This window comes from Buceros rhinoceros, unplaced genomic scaffold (genome assembly GCF_000710305.1).
Source record: "Buceros rhinoceros silvestris isolate BGI_N320 unplaced genomic scaffold, ASM71030v1 scaffold2146, whole genome shotgun sequence".
In the NCBI taxonomy this organism is placed as follows: Eukaryota; Metazoa; Chordata; class Aves; order Bucerotiformes; family Bucerotidae; genus Buceros; species Buceros rhinoceros.
The window spans coordinates 46789-59820 of NW_010417916.1; the positions used below are offsets into that span (position 1 = coordinate 46789).

Below are 13032 nucleotides of genomic sequence, written 5' to 3' on the forward strand. Positions count from 1 at the left end.
TTCCGACACTTCTCAGTAAGGCAGCGTGACTCAAGGCTATTTGCTCCGTACTGAAAGTCCAACCAGATGGGCTCAGGAATGGGGACAGTCAAACTGCAGTTCGGAACAACTAAGTTTAAATCACATAACACTCAAGTGAAATCGCAGAGGGTTACAGCTGCGTCCCGCATGTTGGCAGCGCTCAAGAGGCCGGAGCAGCCACTAGATGTCCTTCCCCAGAGCTCCTGCTGCAGCCAGCATGGCCTGGGACTGCCAGAAGTAGCCTGAGCTCAACAGTCCTCCCATCTCAGCAGCTTCAGAGCAAGGGATGCTTCAGCTGTAACTGCCAGCACTCACCCGCGAATGCCATGGGCACGGGCCACAAAGGAGAGCAGAGGAATCGCTATGACACTGGACATTCTCTGCCTCTTATTAACGTGTTCCCTTCTGCCTTTTCTCGTTAAATCCTTACAAGTAAGGCTCATTAACCTGATCTTCCAAAGGCAGCTTCAAAGCTGAAGTTAACTTGCACGAGGGCAAGACTAAAAGGAGAGGAAGCAAAACCGAAATACGCCTTCGTGTTTCAGAAGTGCAGATTTGAAAGTCAATCCTATTCACAAAGGAGCTACCCAATTACACAGCAGCGTTTTCCTCTTCTATAGTTATTTCTACTCATCACTCCCAGAATCATTAGGTGTTTCACTCCCCATGGGAGCTGCACAAATAAGACAGAAAAGTAACAGCTTCAATTTACATTTGGGGAATTCAAACGATTTCCATGTGATTTCCATCCAGCCTAGAAGAGAACTCGGGTGTCCTCACCCTACTTGAGGTAACTCTACCCTGTGGCCTGACACCGTCACAGGGGCAGGAGTGGACAGGCAGATGGGACATACCAGGCAGGAAAAAAAAAAGCGCCAAATAAAAAGAAAAAGGCTATTCACCTAGAATGGTTTGTCGTTTTTCTGCGGGAGAAAGGTTGAACACGTTGCCATGCTCTCCTGGATCAGTTTTGTAGTACGTCTCAATATCGATAGAGAACTTCTCCACAAAAGGACACGTATACCTGAAAATGAGAACGATGCAGCTCAGAGCAAACCCCACTTGGCTCGGCAAGCGGAGAAAACGCTTTTCTAAGGTGTACAAAATGAGCCTCAAATCCAAGCCAGCCTTTGCTCATGGTTTACTTCAGATATGCTCAAAATATTGACCGTACCTCAAACCAGGGAGACAGATTACAGAGATTTTCTTGTATAACTTAAGACAGGAGCTCGCCTCGGATGCTGGAATAGCTCTGGTTTACTAAAACCCCAAGCCCACAGCAAAGGGATGTTTCTCCCCACGAGGTGTTACACGGATTACAGCCGAGGTGACTGGGCACCCACACTGACCGAGAAACAGCTTCCCAGCTGGCAACAAGCAAGCAGAAAGCCCGCAGGGACCAGCAAGATGTCTCATTGCAGAGACACTGACAAAAACGGGCACCTTAATTCGACAGCGTCTCCTCCAGGGCGCCGTTATCAGGACAGAGTGCTTTTAAAGGAGCAGTTTTCGGCAAGGAGGTAACTTTGGGGCCGGCTATACTAACAAGTTATGACAGAGATAGTAACACAGGCACGCCCTGGAAATGCACCTCTACCAGGAGGACAGCAGAGCTCTCGTCTGGAATCCACGGCAGAATAAAACACGGACTGGTTCTGGGCAGCACCACGTTTCCTGGCCAACTCATCGACTCAACAGGCATTTCAAGAGACGGATAAAAACAGACTGGAAGGGGATTTTAAATCACCTGGGAGTCAGGCAGCTCCATTATATTTAGTCATGAGCAACTGTCTGTGTGCAGACACTCACTCCCCCTTTCCCCAGCTAACGTTACTTGTAGAGACCAGCTAAAATAGAACTATGGAACTTCCCTAGATTTTTTTATAAAAATAAAATATCTATTAAAGCCTTTTTCTTGTGAAAGATGACAGCAATATCAGACTTGTAAACCTGGAAAAAGGCAAATGCTCTAAACTAGAGTAACTGGCAAAAAGGCTGTTTATTCCTGGGTATCTGAAGTGCTCCCAGACAAAAAACAGCTCAGTCGAGGAGGTCCCAGAGGGCTCCAGAGCCTCTGGCTCTCTTCCCTTCTCAGGTGAAAACCCACAGTATGTAGGTTTGTTATTTTCCAGCTAAATGACAGTCAGACAGTTCCTAGAAAAGAAGCACCAGATTGATTTATTAAGATTTTTCTCTCCCTGCACTTTCCCCCCTAGAAAAAAGGAATCCTGTCTAACGTGACAGTGTTCAACATGACAGCGGCCCCATCGCCGTGTACCCTTACAACTACAATGAGCCAGCAGAACTCTGCAATGCTGAGTAGAACGTGCAGTGCAGGATACGAGACTAAATAAAACCCATTCGATTTCCCACGCTTTGATGGACAAAACGGCTCACATTTGAAAAGCAACCAGCCACAAATTCTCAAGTACGCACGCAGTCAGCCCAGCCACGCTCGCACTCCTGAGATTAAGCACCGTGTTAAGAATCTTAGGATTTGACCCCCCTGTCTCTGACAGATCTTACTGGAGATGGAAGAGATGCCACGGCCACACGGAATGACGTCAAATCCTCTCTCTGAGGCAGGGAAACAGCTCTGATCATTTTGCTAAGTCTTACCTTGTCCTTGTATAAGGATACGCATTCCATGACTCCTCTTCGACTCGCAGAGCTGCCTTGGGCAATATCGACCGAAACCAGCTGGGGATGTGCATGCCGATGTGGTACACCTTGTGAGTGTACTGCCCGTTGCCTCCCGGGCCATCCATGTACGGCCTGTTCTCCAGGATCTCCACCCCGCTGCCTTCCCCGCATGTCTCTTCTCGGCTCTTTTTCTGAAAGGGAAAATACATCACGTAGGTCACGCTCCCCGTGCGTTGTACGTACCAAGGTCTCAGACACCGGGGATGGTTTCTAGGGCTCCTTTCGAGCAGAGCTTTGTACAGCCAGGAGACTCCTTCCCCTGCAGCAAGATAACCAAACCTAGAGGTTATAAAGGAAAGATTTAGAGACTCATTTGGCCCAACAGGAACAGAGATTTGGTTTATTAGGGTTCCTGTGAAAATCTGGATTTGGACACCAAGATACAGGTCAAGTGGAGACCTAACGACACATCAATTCCTGCTCCTATAACAGGTTACATGTCACGAACCCCCCCCAAGAGTGCAAAAATCGTTCCCATCAGCAGATGACCCAGCAAAAGGGAGTTTGTCTGAGCTGGCACGTTCTCGTGGTGGTGTATCAGCATGAAGAATCGCACACACTCAGCGCAGCACCACTGTACTAGAGACTATTTCATGACCCAAAAGCACAGAATTTGGGGGCTTGTTGTTTGTGGTCTGGCATAGCAGCAGCTCTCCAAGAACAGCTTGGAGACTGCTCTGCTAATTAAGATATTTAGAAGAAACAACCCTAGTTTGCCAGAATGCACACAGCACCCCCTGGCAGCCTCCACGTTTTGGCTTATTTGTAGTATTGTCCCTCATTGAGGAATCTGGCAAAAATTCCTTCAATAAAAAAGTACTAATTTCAGTGCTTCATAAGAAGAGCTAGAGGCAAACCAAATATTTATTCATTTCTAACATACTTCGGCAGATTGGATGATGTATAACCTTCATCATTTCCAAACAACAGATTCACATTGTTAGTATTTCGAGTTTATTGTTTGTATTTCAGAGCACAGTACTTTGGAAATTAAGGAAAAAAAAGGAATTTTATATGAGAATCAACTGCGAAACATAACACAATAACAACTTCTCCTTTTTGGCATACACGCAATTCAAAGGATAACATGGTTTAACAGAAAATGATTAATAAGATGCAAGAGATCAGCGGCTCATCTTCTGAGGACAGATGATAAGCCAACACAGCTATTTAGAAGTAAACAGCCCTCTTTTTAAAGAGCTCTCAAGCGATTTTAAATTTAAACAGCTGTAATCAACAAATCTAAATAACTGACAATCTCAATAGTAATTTTTTTTCCACCTCGCAAGCTACAATAGGCCTGCAAAAGAAAAGTACTTTTTTATTTTTTTACAGTTTATTTCTAACATTCAGCTGGCAGCTCATTAAAACACACATCCTCTTAAAACAAATTACTGTCTTTCAGTTCTTATATAAGCACTGACCAAGTCCTGTACAAATATTTATGACAATAACATTAAATAATCTTGATGACCCCAAACTCTGGTTAATTCAAAGGTCTCGAAAAAGGCAGGAACCCAGCAGGCACAGCAAATGTGTCAGAGTAATAGCGCAGCATCTGCTCTGAACAGTCCGTACGAATTATGGAGATGTAGAGTTTTATCATATGGCAGAAGCACGTGGAAATCACAAGCAGAGGAAAGACAGGTTCTCTTTGTGCCAAGTTACCACACAGTCGTACACCGGCTCGATTTCTAACGCCGCTCTGGACTGCACAGTTACCAGCACCTCCAGTCACATCTGCACATCCTCGGTTGGGACCAACACATACTTACGGGGTTTTCAATTTCAAAAGAAATCCACCAAGTGGACCTGGAACCTCCTGGGATGGTGCCAAGCCAGACCTACACAGAACCGGGACCCCAGATTTAAAAATGTGTGTATTGAATCAGGAAACCAAAACAGTGAAGATTTATTTTGTTTTAACATCCACGGCTGAGATGAAAACGGATAAAATCACCCTCTGGGCTTTCTTTCTCAGAATGTAATTTCATACTCTTCCTTTCAGAGCTACAACTGAGACACCCCTTAGACCTTGCCCTTCTCTTACAGCTCTCCACCTCCTGAAGCTCTTCAGAGGACCTCGCAAGGGGCCAGCTGCTTCCATGACCTTAAGTCTGAAGGTCTTGTGCTGCCAATTCTGACTTTAGCTTCCATCAAACATAGCAGCAGCAGCCAGGGAACTCTCCTGCAATATGTATTTCCTTCTATCAAAGCCAGGAGGACCGCTGCTCATACCTTTCTAGTCTGAAGATCAGCAGTTGTGCTAGCCCAGACGTGTACAGAGAACACTAACACTCTCCACTTCTCTTTCTCCCATTTAGCCAGTTTGGACATAAATCTCTCCACGTGAAGATGAGCTGCCTGGTTCGCATCCTGCGCTCTGGTGACCCTGCAATACCATCCAGCTTTTTGTTTTCACGAATACTTCCACAAGCAGCTCTTCCACACGACCTGGTAAAGCTAACGCTGAGCTTCTCAGAGCTGTCTGACTGCGGGAGGTGTGATGGGCAGCACGTTGTTACGGCCTCAACACCTTGTGAGGGAAGGGAGAAAACCTCCAATTAACTGAGACTCTTTGTGGAAGACAGCTCATGTCCCACTTCCAACTTCTGGGTATTTTATTCAATTTTATGCACCTGCAGAAGACCGTGAACCAGGGCATGCTTCCTCTTTCAGCCTTTCCAGATGACCAACTCCAGCCCACAGCCTCTTTCACCCACCAAATTTTTCCTCCTCCTCATCACTTATCTACATAAGATATGACAAGGGACAGCAAGAACACTTTCTTAGATGAGTGTAAAGTGCTTCATATCTGCATGACAAAAAAAAAAAAAAAAAAAAAATTTGAGCGAAAATTTTTATACCCCAAAAAACCTAAATTGCTTAAATTTTGAATAAAAAAAAAAAAAAAAAAAAAAATCTGAGCTGCAATGTTTATATCCCAAACTAACCTCTGAGCCCAGACCTTTGAGTCAGACCAATTTACACTCAAAACACAACATAATTTAGCCCTGGGAAGGAGAGTACCATCAAAAAAACCTCCCTGCGATAAACCCGCCCAAAGCTGCTGCCCAACCCTGCACGCTCTCATGCTTCGTAGTTAACCTGAGAAGGCAACAAGCCGCAGCGAGGTCAGGAAGGACCAAAACCGTCATGCGATGGCGAACAGTCCAATTACTGACCCGTCGCAAAGACAAAGAGAAGATGCATTTCTCAGACAATAGAAATAAAGACGAGCCACACGCACTCGAGAAACCAGGATGACACCGGGCTAAGCGGCACTGTGACAGAGCCCCGCTCCTGGAAGCGAAGAGCAATTTGCTTTGCAACCACGGAGCCCCTTCGTGTCTGCTGTGACTCAGCGACAGCACGGAGAGGACTTGTACAAGGAAGCAGTCTGTAAACAATGATTAAAAAATAACCGTCGATAAGGAAAGCACTTGGCTAGAGAAGCATCTGCCTGCTGGGAGTGGTGGATGTGCAGGCATTCAGGGGGCAGTCCTGAGGTTTCAGCCTCACAGACCCCTGTCCCTCTGAGGAGCAGAGGCGTTACTTAGCAGATCACCTGGGTTGGTAGCACTTGCTGACAACAGGATCTTCCCTCCACCCAAATATCTGAGGAACGGTCCCCAACAAAATCAAAGAGTAGCTAACAGCTTCCGTATGCAAGTTGTCTATGCTGTAACCGCAGTTAACCACCTTTATCCCGTATCACAAGAGGAAATCCAGTCATCCCTCTAGAAGTCCCTCTCCTCTGCGCAGCCTCATCAATAACTCTACAGGACAGATGGTGACACAGATCCCTTCTAGCTAAAGTAATAGCATTAAATTACTCATAACAGGGAACCCAGAGAAGCAGATGCACCATGATTAGCAAGAATGCCAGTTACTTAAAGGCCTCGACGAAAATAAATCTCTTGGCACAGCAGCAGAGCACAGGACACAGCACATGACCTCACCGCAACAATCACAGATGAATAATTCCCATGAATGTCATCTAAACTCTGGGCTAGCCTAACCCCATTTATCATCTGCCCTTCTCAACAGGAGACAAGCGGCTGTAAACAAAGGCTTCCCCTAGCAAAGACAGGTTGATCGGTTCAGATATTCCGTCCCCTTTCCCAGTCTGAAACGTGCCTCGCCATCAGCTGACAACACGGAGCGCATCTCAACGCCTCACCCCAGAAAACAACCTGGCACAGCTGACTAATGCAACTCATACCTTTTTCTACGGTGTACAGCTCAGTAAAGGAATGACGGCTGATGGCAACAGAAACCCCACAACTTGAAGAGTCTCCCTACAGCTGGAGGAAGAGCATCCACAGGACAAGATACAACAGCTGAGACATGCCTTGTCGTATCAGCTGGAGAAATACAAAAGTCAGGCTGTGGAAATTAAACTTGCCTCCTAGTGTTTTGCTTTTGGCAACTTAGAACAGCAAGAAGAATCATTATCCAATGCCAGCAGAGTCCTTCTCCTTCATGTTTCAGCCCAGAGCAAAGCCCAGGCTCAGGCACATACCCAGCGAGTCCCCACAAAGGCGATGGCAGCGCCGCAAACGGCTCAGAACTCGAGTTTCTCCCGAAGATTTCTTCATTGTAACCTACTGCTTTGAGCAGTACTGCAACAGTACTGCAGAGACCCGTAAAGACAGGGGAGGTCGCATGGTGATAATGGGCGACCCAGGCACCGTTCCAGCTTTTAAAAATAGATTATAGATTCTAGCGATAATCTTACCTTGCTTACCACTGACGATCGTCTACGGTTCAACCCCTCAACGCAAATACGCTGGATAGTGATTACAAAAGGTTGACAAGCTTTGGTTTCACGATGAAGTTTCTTGGTGTACTACAGCAATGTATTTACACAGTACCAGGAGCCTGCTTCGATGACCCATGGGAGTTTTGATTGGAAATTATTTGGATTATGAAGACTGGCAGCACTACACTGGGTAGACCTAACAGCCATGAATCACGAAGACTCAAATCACTGTCTGGAAACAATAACCAGATGATCTTTTGGGGGGTTGTTTTTTGCTTTTTTCCTCCAGCTCCCATCTGACAACAGGTTATTTTGATTGTCCAGACAAATTCTTCTGGGAGAATCCATTAAAATAACACTGAAGTCTTGGGATTTTTGTAATCCCATTTAGACACAGATATGGATACAAGAAGTTTACAGCTGGTTGATGGTTTCAGTTAACAACGGCAGCAAAGGCATCTATGTGACCACTAAACAAGAACATGACAGCAAATACTCCCCAGGGGATCCTGCTAACATACTTGCTCATATTGCTGTGGCAAGAGAGGCTAAGAAAACATCCTCTATGGCCAATTACTAAATTTTTTTATTGTTTTGAATGCCAAGGTCACCGCAAATGTCAAATAAGTCCCCAGAAACAGGCCTGTCCTTTGGGAACCAGAGAAAACCTGAATTGCCTCACGCAATCCACCAGACAAAAATGTCTGAAGCTGCTTAGGATGGATGACTCCTGCCATTGCAGGACAACTTTCAAGACCTGGTTTCACTAATCAGCTCTTTTCTTTTTTTCCTGTTCAGATTTAGAAAGGAAGTACCAAAGGCACCCCTTGAGTAACAAGACTTAGGCTGGGAGAGGAATAAACTACTTGTTTTCAATCTCTTCCACACGTTAAGGGGAAAACATTCCCAGCTATCTCCAGTTAGACATCACTTAGGTGGATAAGGATTTCGCTCTTCTAATTGATTTTCCAAAGCGTCACCTTCCTGTCACTAACTGCCTCCTCGCTGTGCTCCAAGCAGCTGCCTACCAGCCGTCATCATCTCCTACCTGCAGGCACTGTGCAAGAGCAGAAGGTGCGTGTACTAAGGCGGCACCAGTTAGACCACGCCTGGTGCGGTACGTGGGATAGCCTTGTACAGAAACGCTGGAAAGGGCATAAGCAATGCAGCCTGCAAGCCTCAGCCACATATCTGGGCGTATTGAGGCGATACTGGCATTCAAAATCCACAAATAAAACAGCAGGACGACAGATGGGCAGTTTCAGCCATGGCTGATGTAAGGCAGAATTAAGCAGCACCTAAACCCAAAAAGCCAATGATAGAGATCCTGGAAAATACCAAAAGGTCCTGAAACTAATGCATGGTTTGTTCTTGACGCGCGTTCCCAGTACAGGCTTTTTGTACCTGGCTATCATGCAGAGCCGCGATGAGCACGCACATGGGACCATCCGCTCCATCTTCGGCTGCCTCTTGCTGCGGCATGACTCAGCCCTGGGTTCTGTTAACCACTCCTTTCTGAGCATTTGAACTGACATCTAATTCATTACGAGCAATCTGCTTTCACCACCGGCAACTCCTGCCTGCTGATACAGGTATCTGATAGAGCAGGCACCGTTCACGGTCACCATTTACTGCCGGTAATCAAAAATCACGTCCTGGGACTAGAAAACAAAATGTTGGTTTACCCTAAGAGTAGAGCAGAATCACACTTCTCTGGCTGGGTTTTGTTATGTTTTTCTTTTCAAATGTGTGTGTGTCAAAGACCTTGAACGCTCAGTTAACATCACATCACCATAATCACGGTGATAACTGAGAAAAGGCTTTTTTGTGTGAATGAAGGGAGTGGAGGAGATGGTACTATCCCACTCTTACAGAAGCCCAAGAAGGAGACTGTCTGGTCAGATCAAAACCAACATAATTTTATCAGTGCATAACATGTTCTAAGAGCAAACAGGAAGTTACACGAATTAAATTAAAAATAAAAATCACTCTTGCTGTTATTAATGCAGCAGAGTGCTGAAGGAGAACAGCACACACCACTTCTTGCTGCCGAAGGCTTCTGTGCCACAGCCAGAATAGCGGAGTCCTCTCATGTCAGAGGCGATGGAATCGAGAAGGGAGCACCACTTAGAAGAGAGAGAAAGTAACCTGAAGACACAGCTCCTGGCAAGGCTACCCCTAGCACCCAGATCTTCCGAGCCCCATTTCAGCATCCTAACCATATCACGGCAGTTCTCCTCACGTGGGCTTGAGGAGGGACCGCTACCAGAACACAGCAAACCAGTTCTCAGACAGGGAAGCTTCTCTACTCCTGTTTTGCAGGAGCTGAGCACAGTCTTGGTGGTTATACTGGAAAGACACTAATGGCAGGCAGGAGCTGGGAACCCTGTTCTCCCTGGGATGGGTTTATAACAGTACTTCTGAGCCTGCACTTCGTAAAGTACAGATCAGAAACAACCCACGTCAAGTGGGACAGAGAGTCCTTCAACAACAAAACTGCTGGTGGACAGTGAGGGGCTTGTGAGTTTGTTCTTGTTACTTAAAGACAAAGACAAGGGTTACCAGATCGCACCGTGCACAGTTAAGCTGGCACTACCTTAACGGGGAACCAAGTCTAACTGCAACGGGCTTTCCCACTCTCTCCACTATTCCTGCCCTTCCTGAAGCTGCGGACACCAGAGGACCCTGGTTTTGTTTACACCATGTGCACCACGTTATGAATGCAGGCAACTTGAAACGGCAACGTCTGTTTCGATGCAATGGGGCTGCATCAGCAATCCACTGGGCTTAGTTCAGCCCATCTTCATGCAGGCTGCAGCACTGCACACAAACCATTACTGTTAACAGCAAACCAAGTGATGTCACCAGGAACCCTAGTGCCCACAGCTGAGGCTTCCCTGGGCCCTTTGTGCTCTAACAGGCATCCTTCACCCATGAAAATTATTATAATCCAATTAGTGCTGTTAAAAAAATAGTAATACTTGAAGGGTCAGTGAAACACTTCAGTAAAGGAAGGTTAGTTTAAGTCAACGAGACAACGATCAGAACACGAGGCTGTACAACAGCACTGTGACTCCAAGCCTCGTTGCAGTGTACACATAGGAATGACCCAAAACCCTGAGGAGAGGGAAAGAAATCCGTTCCTCACCAATGGCTTTATTAAAGACAAGTGTTCCTACTGTTCAGTGTACGCCACCAGCACAGCCAAGCACATTTCGCCCTTCCCGTTTGTTGAGGATATCCAAACACATTAGCTTAGCAGGCAGATGATTTTGAGAGTAACTATAAAGTATTTAGCATCTGTTGTCCCAACCTAGCGCTGCACAGCTGCAGTCTCCAGGAGGGTTCTCCTTTGGGTCCTTCCCAGCTCTGCGAGGAGCTGCCACCTCCCTCCCTGCAGCACGGACGTTGCACGTTTACCAAGCAAGAGTTAGGACAATGGCACAGGAGTTACTGGCCTTTCGTCCCATGCTGCAGTCACTCTGTAATGCTGCCTCCAAGGACATACTAAGCACACAAGGAGAAAGATGTCACTCATAGAGGGTCTTCCTGGAAGAGAGAAGCCAGGATCTGCTTTCTGACAGGAGACACGTTAGCATCCTGGAGATCCCGGGTCTGTTCCTGATCCCCCTTCTCTCTCCTAAGAGCTGTCTGAGGTGAGGGTCAGTCCTTTGCACAGCACCCAGGCTGCAAGAACCTCCAGCCGCAACTCCTGCAAGGCTCCCAGCCAGCAGAAACACGTTCCTAAAAAAAGCCCTACAAGTTAAAGGCAGGGCGGGTCGTCAGCAGCAGACTCTCGCAAGACAGAGCAGCATCAATTTGCACAACGCTGTATGCACTGCGCTCTTTGGAATCAGCTCTAGATATTAATGAAGCTGTTTGTACAAACCCAGGATATTTTGGGGACAATCAATTGTGCAGGACTATAAATAATTTACAGCATTAGGAGAACCATTGTCATGGCCCCTCATTAATCATTCTGCCTTACAAAGGCACCCAGGCACATTCCTGCGGAGCCAGGGCGGGATGTGCCAGAGGCGCATGAATTAGGAATCATTTTACTATGGAGATACCTCCGATTTGTTTACCCCACATGCTCCGTCTTTCAAACGTCTACTACTCAGTACTTCACCTTACCTTGAGCGTTTCCTTCCCTGACTTTAAACAGATTTTTCACTGCATTAACTATTCCGCAGAATAGCCTGTGAGAATTGCTGTCCCTGGTTTAAAGGGAGGTAAAGCAAGTTGCCCATTATTGTGTTATGAGTCAGAGATGAAATTTCAACTCAGGGTGTTTCGGATCAATTCCAATCCAAAGATCAGAATCTTCCCTTAGATTTTAGAAACATCCCTTAGACTTCAGGAACCCAGGGCAATTATAGACTAACGATAGGCTCTATGTCAAAATACTGGAGGACTGGCCTAAAGAAAACCCCGTGGTTTTCCTAACACCTAATTCATTACCTGCCTTCAGGTATTTGAAAAAGTAAGAACCTAATCTGGGTCAGCATCAAGACTTTGTCCACACACATCAGGAATTTTGTTCCCTAAGAATAAAAAACTAGAGAAGGGGAAAGGATTTTTGACAGCCACAAGCTCAGTAGGATTGTCAGTGCTGCATCCCATATTAAGACCAGAAAAAATCTGAGGTTTAAAATCATTTTTACGTTATAACATTACCTCAGCTTCACTCAGTTTTGTCAGAGAAAGAGAGCACATGTGAACTGTTAAGGCAACCCAGTTCGCTACTCGAAAATCAATCTGGTTTTCGCCAGGTATGGAGTAACAGCCAGTTTAAGAACTGTTCCAGGACAATGACTTCAAAACAAGAAAACAATAAATGCAGAAAAGATGTTTGCTATTTCTGTATGTTCTCCCAAATAGGTTTTTAATACTGCAGCATAGAAACTGGTGGAAAAGCTTCAAACCAGGCTTTTGCTTTTAGACCTGTGAATCTTCGGGGTCTCCAGAGCTGTCAGCAGTGTCACCTGCTTTTAAAGTTAAAGTGTATATGTCTGTCTGTCCAGATGGCCAAGGCATCTGCAAACGAAACAAAAATAATCAGCCACCCAGTTCTCCAGTGTCCAGAGATGAAGGGTTAGTTTGTTTTCCCCCACTCAATCTTTCACCATCTGCTGAGCCTGCTGCCGATTGCCAAGCGTAGCCAGCAGTTTAAGGGACGTGGCTTTGCATGCAGGTATCAGGACGGGACCTCAGGAATTACCACCACCAAGAGTGCCTTTTCAGTCTATTCTCAAAGGCGCTGCCTGAGAGCTACACACAAACGAAGGGGAAAACAGGACAGGCAGGGGTCTGGAGACTGAGATGATGGAGAAATCGTGATCCTTTGGAAAGGAGGGAAGGGACTCGGGGTACTCCATCAGCAGCCACGCCAGGGGAGTACAGCACACCACAGATGCTTGGAAACACGCTCTGATTTTTCAGGGAAGGCAGTAAGTGCGAAGCCCTGGGGGCTGTACGAGAGAGGCTCATGTTAGAAGATGAGAAGAGCCCTCACTGCCAGGATCCAGCCCAAGTTCAGC

At 46.3% G+C, this 13032-nt stretch overlaps 1 protein-coding gene across 1 annotated transcript in view; it reads right to left on the bottom strand.

The window, feature by feature from the left end:
* The window catches only part of LOC104495356 (membrane-associated phosphatidylinositol transfer protein 2-like), a gene marked incomplete at its 3' end in the record, with an annotated part of 60880 nt that overhangs the window by 44932 nt on the left and 2916 nt on the right, over positions 1 to 13032 (bottom strand). Inside the window, exons 2-3 of the mRNA XM_010138315.1 lie at positions 2641 to 2855; positions 924 to 1045 (exon numbers count right to left, since the gene is read on the bottom strand). Coding sequence (XP_010136617.1) covers positions 924 to 1045; positions 2641 to 2855 — 337 coding nt within the window. The remainder of the gene's footprint in view (positions 1 to 923; positions 1046 to 2640; positions 2856 to 13032) is intronic.